Consider the following 13,219-nt stretch of genomic DNA (forward strand, 5'->3'; position numbering starts at 1 on the left):
TTTTAATGATTTTAGCCAATTCATATAGTTTACCATGTGGAAGTTGAGTTTGGAAGTCCGAAATTATTCAGAAGTTTGCCTTTTTTCGTAATAGTTTGCTAGCAGGGAAGTGGGCTGTAGTAGTACAAGTTATACGTTTTGCTTCACTCGCATCTACTTGGTGGGCCTGTTAGTTGCCCCTGTCTTACCTGTGGTCCCCCAAAAGCTTGCTGTGTATGGTGACACAGGATTTAAACTGCATCCACACAGGAAGCTGGTCGCGTGCTGCTTTGCTTTGGTAATGTTTGGTCACTAGTGGACATTTCAGGCTCTGCTTAACTGGGTATTTGTCCAATATATTCACTACTGATCATATGTCAGTCAATGGTGTTCTGCTTCTCACTGATAATTACATCAGCCACTCTCCTCAATGTTGAGAAAAGTGAATCTTGGGATTACCCCCTGGGGTTTTTAATGTGGTTGATTTAAGACACAAATGGCATTAATCTTTTATAGGCTGAGGTCACCACACCGCTGCAAATCACTTGTAGTGTGGATGCAGCTTTAGATGGATTTCAGAAGGTTGTTTGTTTGATCTCTGACTCCTGCAGTGCATGTCTTGGGCAAGATACTGAACCCAAAAGCTTGTGTTTGCATGTGTGGATGACCATCAAAAAATGTGTCTGTGGATCAGCTTGCAGCGTAAAAAGTACTTGGTAACAGTAAAAAAGCGGCCTGTAAATTTAAGTGCATTTACCATAGATTAAAATAGTAGACTGAAAAATAAATCAAACACTCAAGTTCTGAAAGATTAGCAGACACTTGCATGAAAATCTGATGGTGTAGTTAGATTAGTTGAACAGTAACCTCACAAGAAGAAGCTTTGAACCTAACCAGGGTTTATCCCACTTCATACCTAATGTCTGGGATAACCCCTCATGAAGTGAGAGTGAACAGAAGAAAGCTGAGCAGCCAAACTTTATGCATTGAATACATGAAATTCATTGAAATAGATGGAAGAATTTGGCACTGGGTGAATGTCTGAACCTAGCTGTATGCATCATAGTGCTACCAAAGTGGGGGAAGGGAAAATCCATGTATACATTGGTCCACCGTCATCTCAATCATTTTGTTTTACCTGAAACTAAGACACTCAGAGACACACAGAGAGATTTTAAAGTTATAAATTATGGTTACTTTTGATCAGAAGCATATAAATCAAGAGTACAAACTCTGAAATTCATCAGGTGGCTGAACTTCTATAAGTTAAACAATTGTTTTCTAAGATAGAAATGATGACTGAATTGGGAAGTTTTGACATTTTTAAAATTCAAGGGGCTAAAGTGATTTTCTTTTTAAAAATTATTGGCTACAGAGGGACAAATATGCAAATGTTGGTGCTTGTAGTTTCTTTTTCAGTTATCTGCTGCACTATTAGCAGGAACAGGCGATATGTACTCTTTGGCCTTTGAATTCATGTTTATCTAAAAATAAACCTGTGTTAGTTTCTTAGTCTTATTACCCCTGATGGCATTGCAGTGGTGTTTCTGCTTTTTCATGATGTTGGATGATTCATTACTTTTTAACACCTTCTATGCCACATCCTGACTGAGATAGCTTAATGTGAGAAAAAGCGCCTGACACTGTCAGCAAATTTGAGCGCTGACTGTGTGGCAAGAGAGATAAGACCAAAGTGGGTTAAAGTTGTTGTTTTTTTTCCTTTTGTTGTTTTTTCTTTTTTACATTTTTGAAGATTAGTTAGATTGATATTTTGCTGCTGTATTTCTTTGTTGTTGGCTAAAGATTCTCAAATATGTAGGGGTACGTGGGTGGAAAATTTAACAGATGAAGGTATTTGGGACCAAATAGCTCTGGGAACTCTCTGGTGGGCGCCTGACCATTAGGTCACTTAACTACATATCTTCTAGGTTTCTCCTGCTTTCATTTGCACTGACAGTAGAAAAATGATGCAGTGGCTAGCTTCTAATTGGGATAGCAGAAGTTACAACCACAGTGACAAGATGGTAAATTGCAGCTGTGTGCTTGTGGCATTTGGGGTACTCTGACTGCTTGCTCTTAACTTGGCCATCAGACAGAACCATGCTTAAATGTCACACCATCACATTAGAGTATCACATGCTAGTTTGCTATCAGCCTAAAACACAGAGCCAGGGTAGCCATTTAAGTCCTTTTGTAATGCAACAGAAAGTCAGTGATCTTCTACAGCTTTATTACAGTGCTGCAGTCCACTCTTATCTCTGTCGTTTCCCTTAAAAGTCCTTAGTATAATCCATGATCGCTGGATACCTAATGTTACCCCATACTGCAGCAAAGATGTGCTTTTGTTCATTATATCTATATATTGTACACAATATACAGTGTGATCATGGTCGATTATAAATAAAAATTACCTCACAAATTGTGCTGCCTGGAGTTGCTAGCAATGCCATGCCATAGGTACCATAAAGCCTATACAGTTGTACACTAAAGTGATAAACCATTTTGTTCTATATCAAATACACCATAAACTTGTAACCGTTAAATATTGTACTTTATTGTACTTATTCTTTTTTTTACTTTTTTCATTTGTTCTTAAAGTTTAGTAAAAAAGTAAATAAATAAATAAAAGGTAAATGAGTCAATAATCATACCAAGTTGAAGCAGCCCCAAATATAACAATGGGAAACGTAAATCAGGTTTATGAAATATATTTGTAGTTGGTGGGTATTGTAGGAATTGCTACATACATGATGAACATGAAAGTAGACTTCATTGCTGTTTGTAATATGCAGTGCTAACACATCAGCACACTTGCTTCTGCTATTTCTTTCTCATAATATTTCTGCCACTTGCGGTCGTGATCACACTAGAGGCTGATGTTTCCCATCTGTTACCGTGTTCAGAAGAATCATAAATGTGACCTTTTAAGGCTATGGTGCATCATGAATTTGTGGTGAAATTTGTGAGATACTTTTACTGAATGCTTGTTGTGGTTTGATTTAGCAGCACATGTGGGTTAAAGGCTGACTTCCTGTAAGACTTGCAGTGTCACATGCACGGTAGCAAACAGGGAAGCTGTAACATGTGGTGAGATGGGGATTTTTTTAATTAGTCAGGGGATTTTAGTTTTTGATGTTTTCCATGGCTATAAATTAACTACAGAAAAATGTGTGGAATCATTATTGTGGCAATGAGTTCACTTTCATGTTTGGTGTGATTTAAACTTTGTGACATGGTATATTATCCTGTTGGAAACAGCCTTCAGGAAATGAATACACTGTGGCCATAAAGGCTGTTCTCAGTTGGTACAATGATTCCCAGAGTGTGCCCCCACCAACACTACCATCTTGATTTAGGTAGTGTGGCTATAGTCTGTGATGCAGTTGCGGCTATCATTCAAATGTCAGTGCAGAAATCGAACAGTTGTTTTCTGAGTTTGTGTTTTTTTACTCTACCAATCAAATATTGATTTGGTTTGACTAATGTCTGTGGATTGTAGTTAGTGTGTTTAACTATAAAGCCTTTAAACATTATGCTACAAGTCCTGGAAATTATGTTACTGCTAAAAAAAAAAAGCTAGGTAGCGGTACAGCATGTAACTTTACAGTTTTTCTATTTTGACTGAAGTAAAGGTGAGCTGTCATCTGTCTTATATCATCACTGTGAGATGCTGGCGTGTGGCACAGCTTACATGTTTCAGTGTTGCTGTGGTGACTTCAGAAAGCTATTACTCATTACTATAGAGCTGCGGTTGTTCGTAAAACAAGAGGAAAGGGAAAATATCTTGAGTCTGTGTGCATCTATACCCGAAACTTGCAGCAAAACGAATGCAGCTCAAGTAAATTACAAACAAAAAAAGAGTCCTAACATTTAAATAGTATAGTAAAATTCATGCCCTCTAGTAGTCTAAAAGAAGCCAATGAGAAAAAATTCCTTTGTTCCCATCTTCTATGACCACACTAAACAGTTTTTAAATGATGATCCCCATTTTAATAAAAACAGGATTAAAGCTATGTATTGTTATAGGTCAACTTACCATATTGTCCGTGATAATACCGGTATCATATCATCTGGTTTGAAACCTTGACATAAGATACAACATAGAAAATATTTTTCAGAGTTAAATGGTTAAGTTACTTTAGTTGTTGTTAAAGTGTAAGCAGTTATTCTGCTGGTGGTGATGGTGAGAATGAAACACTCAATTTGAGGCTTTTAAAATGGGTTATCCCTAACAGACTTCTCTTATATACTGTCTGTGGCACCGTCAGTAACAAGGCCTCATCACTTGAATAAACACATACAGAATTAAATTTCTGCATGTGTTTTGTTGACATGTTGTATAGGGCATTTATCTTTCTTTTAATAATTTTTTTTTTTTTTCATTTTTTAGACAAAAAACCCTCACCACCACCATAAGGATAAACGACTAAAGCAAATGAAGGTTAACTATCAAATGTTTCTTTGTAAGATGGGGCTGTGATATTTCTTTTCCTCGAGTTAAGCGCTCAACTCTTTGATACTCAGGATAAAAATATTCTTTTTATGTTATACCTGGGCTATGTCCTAATGTATTTAAGCATTATGTATGTTGGAAAAATAAAGTACCGAGGACAATGATATCATTTTGAGATTGACCTCAAGGTAAGCTCTTCACGAAAATCTGGGTTTAACGTGTGTTTGCATGCATTGTCCTTGAACCTGGTTTAGTTATTTCGTTGCTTCTAAGTCAATACAGTGGTACCTTTTTTTAAAATTTCCCACTGTGTGTTAAATGCATTAAACTTCTGTGGGTTACAGCTGATGCTGCTGTTACTATTTCGTAATTTTAACTAAAATACTCCAGATGATTTTTTGTGTATGGTTTAATTAAAGTTGCAAAGTGTTCACATAGAATATGCCAGCAGTTGGCTATCAAATGCTCCTTCAATTACATATATTAGCCTAACAGGGCTGTTGTCCCGCCTTAAAGTGCATGGGCCTCTGTCCTCCTGTCTTATTATTTATTAGAAAAATGTATGCAAATGCATGTTTTTTAATCATTTAGAATTTTAAACACTATTGTACTGTAGTTTTATCAGTTTTTTAATATAAAGCTATCTGGTATGATGGTATGTGATGATGTTTCTCACCATTATTCACCTATACCCTTCTTGATTCCCAAAAGTCTAACAGTTCTGTTTGAATTTCAAATATAAGCTCACACCCAGTTACCCGTGCACATTATAAACCTGTAGGTAGGGAATCGGTAGAAAAGCACTGTAATGACAGAGAGGCTCCTTTGTTAAGATGCACGTGCGTATTACAGGAGACTAAGCTCATGCTGTGTGAGCACTTTGCTTCACATGGAGAGTAACTGTGTTGTGGAGCTGAGGAGCTGAGACCCTGATGCCACTGTAATCCTGATGATTACAGAGAGCACACATTCTCTGTGAGGGTTGATCACAGAGCACTGGACACAGCAGCACACACCAGTCACTTCACAGGAGGTCTTTGCGATGTGCGGACATGTGTGTGTGAGGGAGAGACAGACACAGAGAGGTAGAGTATTACGCAAGCACATTAATCTTGCATGAAGTTAGATGTGTGTTTATGATTGGTCGATTGAACATTGAAATCTCACTCAGGATGGCGGTAAACATTGTGTGCTTCATCTTTTTGTGTCACTTGTAAAACCCATGCACTGCGCTGGTATTCTTCACTGAGTGGCTAGAGGCTGCATTTAGGAATGCCGTTACTTCTCGTGATGTTTCCTAATACTCTGGAGCCCTACAGGTATGAGCTTCAAACAGGCACGAGACACCTCTGTCTCCATCCACACAGTAGAGACTGGGACTAATCGCAGCGGGCGCCACACACCTCAGGAAGGTAGCAATTTTCCATCATTACCGTTAAATCCTGCTTAAAAGAACCGGATTCCACAGGCCTAATTACAAGGTGTTAATAATAACAATGTAATGACAGTCATTTTAAAGCCTGCCCAAAACCATAATCCATCGCCCAACTGACTCTCACATTTAAGTGTGTAACTGCTGTGTGATGTCTGAATTTTGAAAGCACCATGATTGTTATTGATTGCCATTGTGATTACTCCAACAGTCGGTGTGGCAGGGTCTGCGCGTTGGGGCTTGAATTAGGAGCGTTGTCAGCTTTTGTCAAATGGAAATGCAGCTCTACAGACAGACGCTGATGCTTGAAGACACGGCAAGCCAATCTACCAGCCTAATTGCTGTACGGGACAGAGTTTAGCAGGCAGGGAATCGATTTACATATATTAGTAAGGTTTTGTGTTCGGCCTCTGTCTCATTTAAAATGATTCTGCATTAATTCAAGACATCAAGCATGACTATGTGCAAGCTTTTTCAATGTTAACTAAGGGTATGCAGTTTGCAGAGTGAAAGAAATACAGCCAGGAAACAATCTTCCACCATGGTAATTACTGCTAAATGAGGCTGATGCGAAGCTGACCTGCTGTCTGGTTAGGGGTGTGGCAGAGTGCCCTAAACACAACGTCCAATCACAAGTCTTCCCCCAAACCCTGGGATCAACACTCATCATTGGCTGAAAGTCCCAAATGCATGCCAGACTTTTTCCAGCACTAACTCTGTCAGCTTTGTGACAGCTTAAGAGAAGCTACTCCAGATTCCTCTCTGACCGGTCTCATTCTGGGACCAGAAAAGTGTCTTATGGATTGTACTTAAATTCTAATATTGAAAAGAAAGAGAAGAAAAAATGTCTGCGTCTGGGGACTCAAGAAATGAGTTTTCCACAGAAGAGGATGCAGGATCAACGCAGCTGAAACTCGGGCGCATGGCACAAACATCCTGTCTTCCCTTCAGCGTTGAAGCTCTCATGTCGGAGACGAGGCCGCAGGCTGTGACCAGCAAACAAAAGGGAAATTATGATTTGAAAGAGGATGAGGCGCACCGGACAGATGAGTGCACCCAAAACTTAATATCTATTAAATCAGAGCCACTGGAACAACAGGAATTTCCCTCTTGGATATCCAGCTCCATTAAGATGTCTACTCCTCCACGTAAGTCATTTTTCAATCCAGTTTTATCACTAGTTAGTGGTTCAGTTTTGAATGAGGGTTTTTTTTTTTTTTAAATCAGGGTCTTCAAGTACTCTAAGTCATCCAGTTTAAGCTTTCGCAATGCAAATGTGTAAAGTTGGAGGAAATGTCTCACAGCTGGTTCATAATTTTAAGAAACAGTTTTTATGCATAATTAATACTGAATCAATAGACAAATCAAACATTTCAGACAGAACAAGAAGGCGTAATAAAAAAAGAGAAATATATTGATTTGTTTTTAATAATTTTGCTTAATGATTTTTCTACTCACCAGTTTCACATTGTTTAATGATAATCATCTTGCATTATGTAAAATTTTAGATAGTAGTAAATACTCTAAGAAGCAGGATACAGGAGAAGCGTGGCTTTTCCATCAGTATTGCTGTCCATTAATTTTCTGATCATTACTTTTCCTGTTTAGTTATTTGGTGTTAAACCACTGAAAAGGAAAGAATTAAAGATCTGTTTGTCCAGCTTTGACAGCTGTTTTAGTTTCATGTTTTCCATATATCCTGTAGGGCAGCTTAGTCCGGCAGTCTGCTCATTGAGGAAGCACAAAACCAACCGTAAGCCTCGTACTCCCTTTACCACAATGCAGCTTCTGGCCCTGGAGAGGAAATTTCGTCAGAAGCAGTACCTGTCCATCGCCGAGCGGGCCGAGTTCTCCTCCTCACTGTCCCTGTCCGAGACCCAAGTCAAGATCTGGTTTCAGAATCGACGGGCCAAAGCCAAGAGGCTTCAGGAGGCTGAAGTAGAGAAACTCAAACTAGCAGCTGGTGTAGGCTCCAAAGCTGTGTTCTACCCAGGATTCTCATCCTTGGGTTTTCCCCTGCACGCTGGTTCGGCAGGGCTGTATGGACTGGGCTACTCATACGGCCGCACCCCTGTTCTCCCTGCTGCACATCTGGCTATGTACGCCTCACAGGTTGGCTATAGCCTTTTCCACCTCTCCTGAGACGAAAAAGAAATATACAGACAGATTGTGCTTAAAAAAGGGATGACAAGAGTGTATCATTAAATCATGCACCTTATGCAAAACTTGTTTGCATGTGACCTGAAGTGGACTTTAAGCTTCATTGTTTGTCTTAAGAAGGATTTACAAGTGTTCTGCTATTTGCAAAAGACTATGGAAGGATACAGCATCCCCAAGGTCCCTCTTTGCCATTTGCAAACATAACACCAGAATACATATTGTTCAGATTTTCACTTTGTCTTTTCTGCTCTTTTTCTATCTCCTGAACGACTGAAGTGTTTTTCACTTGTTACCCTTCAACAGGCACTGTGATATTTCACTGCACCTTTGGTAAATGACAGTTTAAATCATCGAATACTCAAGTCACACATATTTATTTGTAATAGTTTTAGTCACATACTTGATGTTACATACCTTCATTTTTATTAGTTAATATTTTATGTATATGATATTAAATTGAGATCCTTAGCGCGCCCCCTTGTTTGCTCTCTTTATTTGTGGCCTGCATTCAACACAAGGTAGAATCGGTAACCTGGTGCAGTTACTTTAATGCAGTTGTCTGCTTCTTTTGATGTGGTCTTCTGTTCGTACCCAAATGGTGTTTTAGTTCTTTGTTTGGTGGCCCATCTGCTTCTGAAATTCAGTGGCCTCCTTTTGTTTACCACACATGCAGGAAGAGGCTCTTTTCTTCTCATCTCGTTCAACACACCTCATATGCTTTCTTCTACAGGCATGTTAAGGTCAGTGCAAAATATAACATATTTCAACTGCAATTACACCAAAATAACTTTTCCCTCGCCGATTTCCTTCCCGTCAGCTGAATGCATTGTGAGCTCTACCGTCTAACTAATACTGTCTTTGTTTCCCAGAAAGTCGTGAAATATTCATTATATCATTATTTCTTTTTCTCACTTATGCTGTTTTGGGCGTAAATTATCTTGTAAAAAGATCAATGCATCATGAGAGATTTTAACTTTTGATCATAAATGGTTCAGTTCCATTCTGGATGAAAGTGATAGAGCCTAGCTGCTTTATTGCTATAGAGAGGCATCATAAACTTCAAATTTTGGCAAGAATTTGGAGCATTTAGCGTCTTTATTTGGGCCTAAAAGTAGCGCTGTAATCTTAAATTCCTAAAATGTGTTTTGTGTTGTGCTGTCTTGCTGTTTGGGCTCCAAACTATTGTGCAAGGAAAAATATGCTTTTTATGTTTTTTGAAACTATATGTTGAAGTTCTGAATCTTTGAAATAAGAAACTTGTGTGTGAACAATCAAACACACTACTCAAACTATTCACTTTACCAATGTGCTTCAGGGATTTGCACTTCAAAAATGAAGCACGGCATAAAAACTACAGCTGCCAGCTGCTCTCTAGCATTAAGAATAATGAAGTAGCAATGTCTATACATGGGTGGATATACAGCGGGGTGGTCCAAGGGAAGAGGTGTTGCACTCTTTAATGAATATTTATTCAGCCAAATTTCCCCCTAAAGATGAGAAATTATATAAACAAAAATGAATGCTTTCAGCAAATAGCACGTCTCACATTGTCTTAATTGTAAACATGTGTTTTCATATTGCTCTTGGATCTCACAGAGGTAGAGATTTATTTGCTTGATGTGAGCCTTATTTTTAAAGTGTATACTTTAAATGAACTCTCTCTGTGAACTTTCTAACACAGCATTATAGCAGGCTGTCCCTTTGCAGTCTGTAGTTTAATTGTGCTTGTCTCAGAGTTCTGACTCCAAAACTCTGTGAAATTATATGTGCAGACTCAGTGATAACAGAACGGGGCGTTACATGGTCTCTCTGTCTCTGTGCCTCTTTCCTTCACCAAACTTGGAGAAGTCTTGTTACCATTAGCACATATTTCACAGTCCATTTGCTCCCCTCCATTTTGAAATTAAACCCGGCATTAAGCTGATAGGAAGGCCCTTAATAGCGTTGACTGGCCACAGTCTCCAGTTTCAAATGTTTTCAGTGTGAAACTTAGGCAGAAGAAATTATCACAGCCCATTTGAGATCGGATAAAGAAACAGAGAGGTTATGTTTTATAATGAATAAATACATTAACAGTAATCATTATAACCACCAAATGTAAATGAAAATCACCGCAAGATAGATGTGCAAATTTGACAAAGCATGATGTTATTTTCATGGAAATGTGCCTTGAGGGTTATTTACATTCTTACAAAGCTAATTTGAGTTTCTTGGGTAGTTAACGAGGGCTCGGGTCATACAGTCTTTCTAATATCCTCAGCCATGAGAGCAAAGGGTCAAACACTTCACATGTTAAAACAATACTCACATATTTATATATGCATTGAACTTTTCACTGAAATACTCTTTTTTGTATTAGAAATTCAAAGGAACCTACATTTACAATTGCTGTAACCCGCCGCAGTCGGTTTCACCCTTCATATTTTACATTGACAGTGTGTTTGAAGGTTTTTTTTTAGAGTCAGTATGAATAAGAGAATATAAATACAAGGGACACATCTGACAACCAAACAACTAATAACTCTGATGATGCACTGGTAGAAAAACAAGACTATAACCTCTAAAGGTCTGCACATTGCTTTTAATTACTTAATATTTTTGTGAAATAAAATTTATTGGTCAGCATCCCCCTGAGACCCAGTATATTCACTATGTCCTCTGTAGTGGACAAAACAAGTTAAACTGAAAGAACCTCTTTGAATTTGTCTTTCAATTCCAATTCTTTTACATATCAGGACATATAAAATTAAGCCAAAACGCAGGAGCAGTTTGGGAAACAGTTAATACAGCTTCCATAGAAATTAAGATGGTAAGTAGCACTTGATTAAAAGATCATCAGCAAGTGTGAGTGCCTGTTTATACAATGCCAAAGAGGAAAGACGTCAGCAATGATCTTTAAGAAGTATGGCTCGTTTGGAAGGATTGCCAGAAGAAAGCCTTTCGTGGTGGGGGGGAAAAAGCAAACGGCAAGACATCTGAAAAAAATGTTCAAGCAATGTTTGGACAGATTAGACTAAAGTGTGCATGTTTGGCCATAATGCACAGCGTCATGTGTGGCAAAACCCAAACACAGCATATCAGCACAAACATCTCGTATCAACTGTCAGGCACGGTAGTGGAGCGGTAATTCTTTGATCTTGTCTTGCTGCCGCAGGATCGCCGCACCTTACAGTTATTGAGTCAACCATGAGCTCCTCTGTATACCAAAGTATTCTAGAGTCAAATGTGAGGCCATCTGTCTGATAGCTGATGAAACGTGAGCTGATTTGATGAGTTCAAGCTCAGCAAGAATTCTACTGCATGGCTGAAATGGCTGAACCAGAGAAGAATCAGGGTGTTGCAATGGCCCAGTGAAAGTCCAGACCTCAGCCTGACTGAAATTTTGTGGTAGTACTCTAAGAGAGCTTTGCATAAACCTACCCAGAAACATCAATGAACTGAAACAGCGATTTATGGAGTAATGGACCCAAATATCTCCACGGTGATGAGAGAGACTGATAAAGTCATATTGAAAACACTTACTCCAAGGTAATGCTGCCAAAGGTGGTTCTACATGTTATTAAATCATGAGGGTGGGTATTTCATTTTTCACAATGCTGCTTCTGAATTTTGGCTTAATTTTTCATAAAGAAGTAATGACATGGTGTGGTGTGCCATGTGTTATTTCTCATCTGAGGTTGTATAGAGCCTGGTAAGATCTAAATGATTGATCACGATTAAGTAAAACCTTAGAACTGTCAGCAAACACAAACAACACCATGACTGTGTCAGTCAGTGCACACAATAGGTGTTACTTGAACCTAATATTCTTGCAGCTCTGCCAGAAATCCACTAGGTGTAGCAGCTTTCCATCTATTGCTGTTCATTGAAACCAACAACACCATACAGTCCTTCTTATTCTAATAACAATATCAGTAAATTCATTCTCGGCATTTAGGATAATTTCACAATAGTTTTGGTTGAAAACAAATCTTCTTGGATAGAGAATTACATGTTATGTAACTGCTGCTAGATAATGTCTTTTTAATTCATCATGAGTAACCTGGTAAATAAAAGATGAAACTCTTCTGTGTTGTTCCACTGTGTTTTTAGTAAATGGCACGAGTTTGGGCTTTGGGGATTTCTAGAGTTCAGTGTGGCAATCCTTTTAACTGCATCACGGTTGAACTGGATCTCCTCACACTCAGAATGAGATTTAATTTGATTGAGAATAAGTGGCCTTCCCCTCCACATTTTTATTTTGACAGATATAAGCAGTAATAGGCATTTGTCTAATTATACCTATTAAGCAGGTCCAATACTGTGCAAAAAGTCTTTAGCCATCCATCACTTCTTTAACTTTTGTTACTAAGGAGGTCTTTTAAAAAAAATAATAATTTAAAGGTCTTTATCAGCAGTTCTTTAGGATTTCTGAAGGTCTTTAAAACTGTTTCTTTGGACTTTGGGCTGATTTTTCTTTGTAACTGACCATTTTCAGAGGAATGTATTTGTTTGTTTGTTAAGTCACTTAACACTACCCTATGAATGATTCATGCATTAAAAGGCACCTAACTGTTGTGTCTGCACATAAGAGATGACTTAGCAAAGATGACTTAGCAAAGAACCAATCTGATTTTGTAAAAACGTTTTTTTACTAGCAGTCTGTCAAAAAAGAAAAACACATAATGTGTTCCCATTTATTTAGCTGAATCTAAGAAAAATGCCAACAATAACAGTTTGACAGGGACAAAATATCATTATTATACCAAAAAGATGATCCTCAAAATGCTATTAGCTGAAACCTTGCTATATCTTGGCAGTGTGTGCTCAAAACATTTTGAAAACTGGAAAGGGGAGGACAGAAACAGAAGTGGCAGGCCTAAAGAGCTATATATAGCAAATGAACAGTATCTGTTAGTTATATCTTTAAGAAATAGGAAAAATCCAGCAAAGACTTGACACAGAACCCAAGAGATGCATTTAGACCTTCAGTTGATCCATCCATTGTTTGCAGAAGGCTCATCAGAAAAGGTCTTGGTGGCTGTCAAGAAGCCATTCTAAAGGAAGGGAAACAGGGAGAAAAGGCTGAGGTAGTAATATAAGTAATATAAAAGGAAGGTATATTACAACAATCCCATGACAGAGAATGGAACAAAAGGTAGCAGACATCCAAAGAAGAGCTTTCAAGAAGCCCAGAGAACTATTCCTGAAGACTA

The 13,219-nt window shown here is 38.3% G+C and overlaps 1 protein-coding gene across 1 annotated transcript; it reads left to right on the plus strand.

Moving 5' to 3' along the window:
- The first annotated feature begins 6,567 nt into the window (after positions 1 to 6,567).
- Positions 6,568 to 8,492, plus strand: LOC116324597 (homeobox protein MSX-2-like). Its single transcript, XM_031745285.2, has 2 exons — positions 6,568 to 7,012; positions 7,570 to 8,492. Exons 1-2 carry the CDS (start codon positions 6,709 to 6,711, stop codon positions 8,004 to 8,006), a joined length of 741 nt encoding a protein of 246 aa, XP_031601145.1. The 5' UTR covers positions 6,568 to 6,708; the 3' UTR covers positions 8,007 to 8,492.
- The last annotated feature ends 4,727 nt before the right edge of the window (positions 8,493 to 13,219 follow it).

The sequence above is a fragment of the Oreochromis aureus genome, linkage group 2, assembly GCF_013358895.1.
Source record: "Oreochromis aureus strain Israel breed Guangdong linkage group 2, ZZ_aureus, whole genome shotgun sequence".
Lineage (NCBI taxonomy): Eukaryota > Metazoa > Chordata > Actinopteri > Cichliformes > Cichlidae > Oreochromis > Oreochromis aureus.

Coding starts and splice junctions, on each gene's coding strand:
- LOC116324597 (XM_031745285.2), top strand. CDS start 6,709: ATGTCTGCGTCTGGGGACTCAAGAAATGAGTTTTCCACAGAAGAGGAT. Junction 7,013..7,569: donor TAAGATGTCTACTCCTCCAC/GTAAGTCATTTT, acceptor TATATCCTGTAG/GGCAGCTTAGTCCGGCAGTC.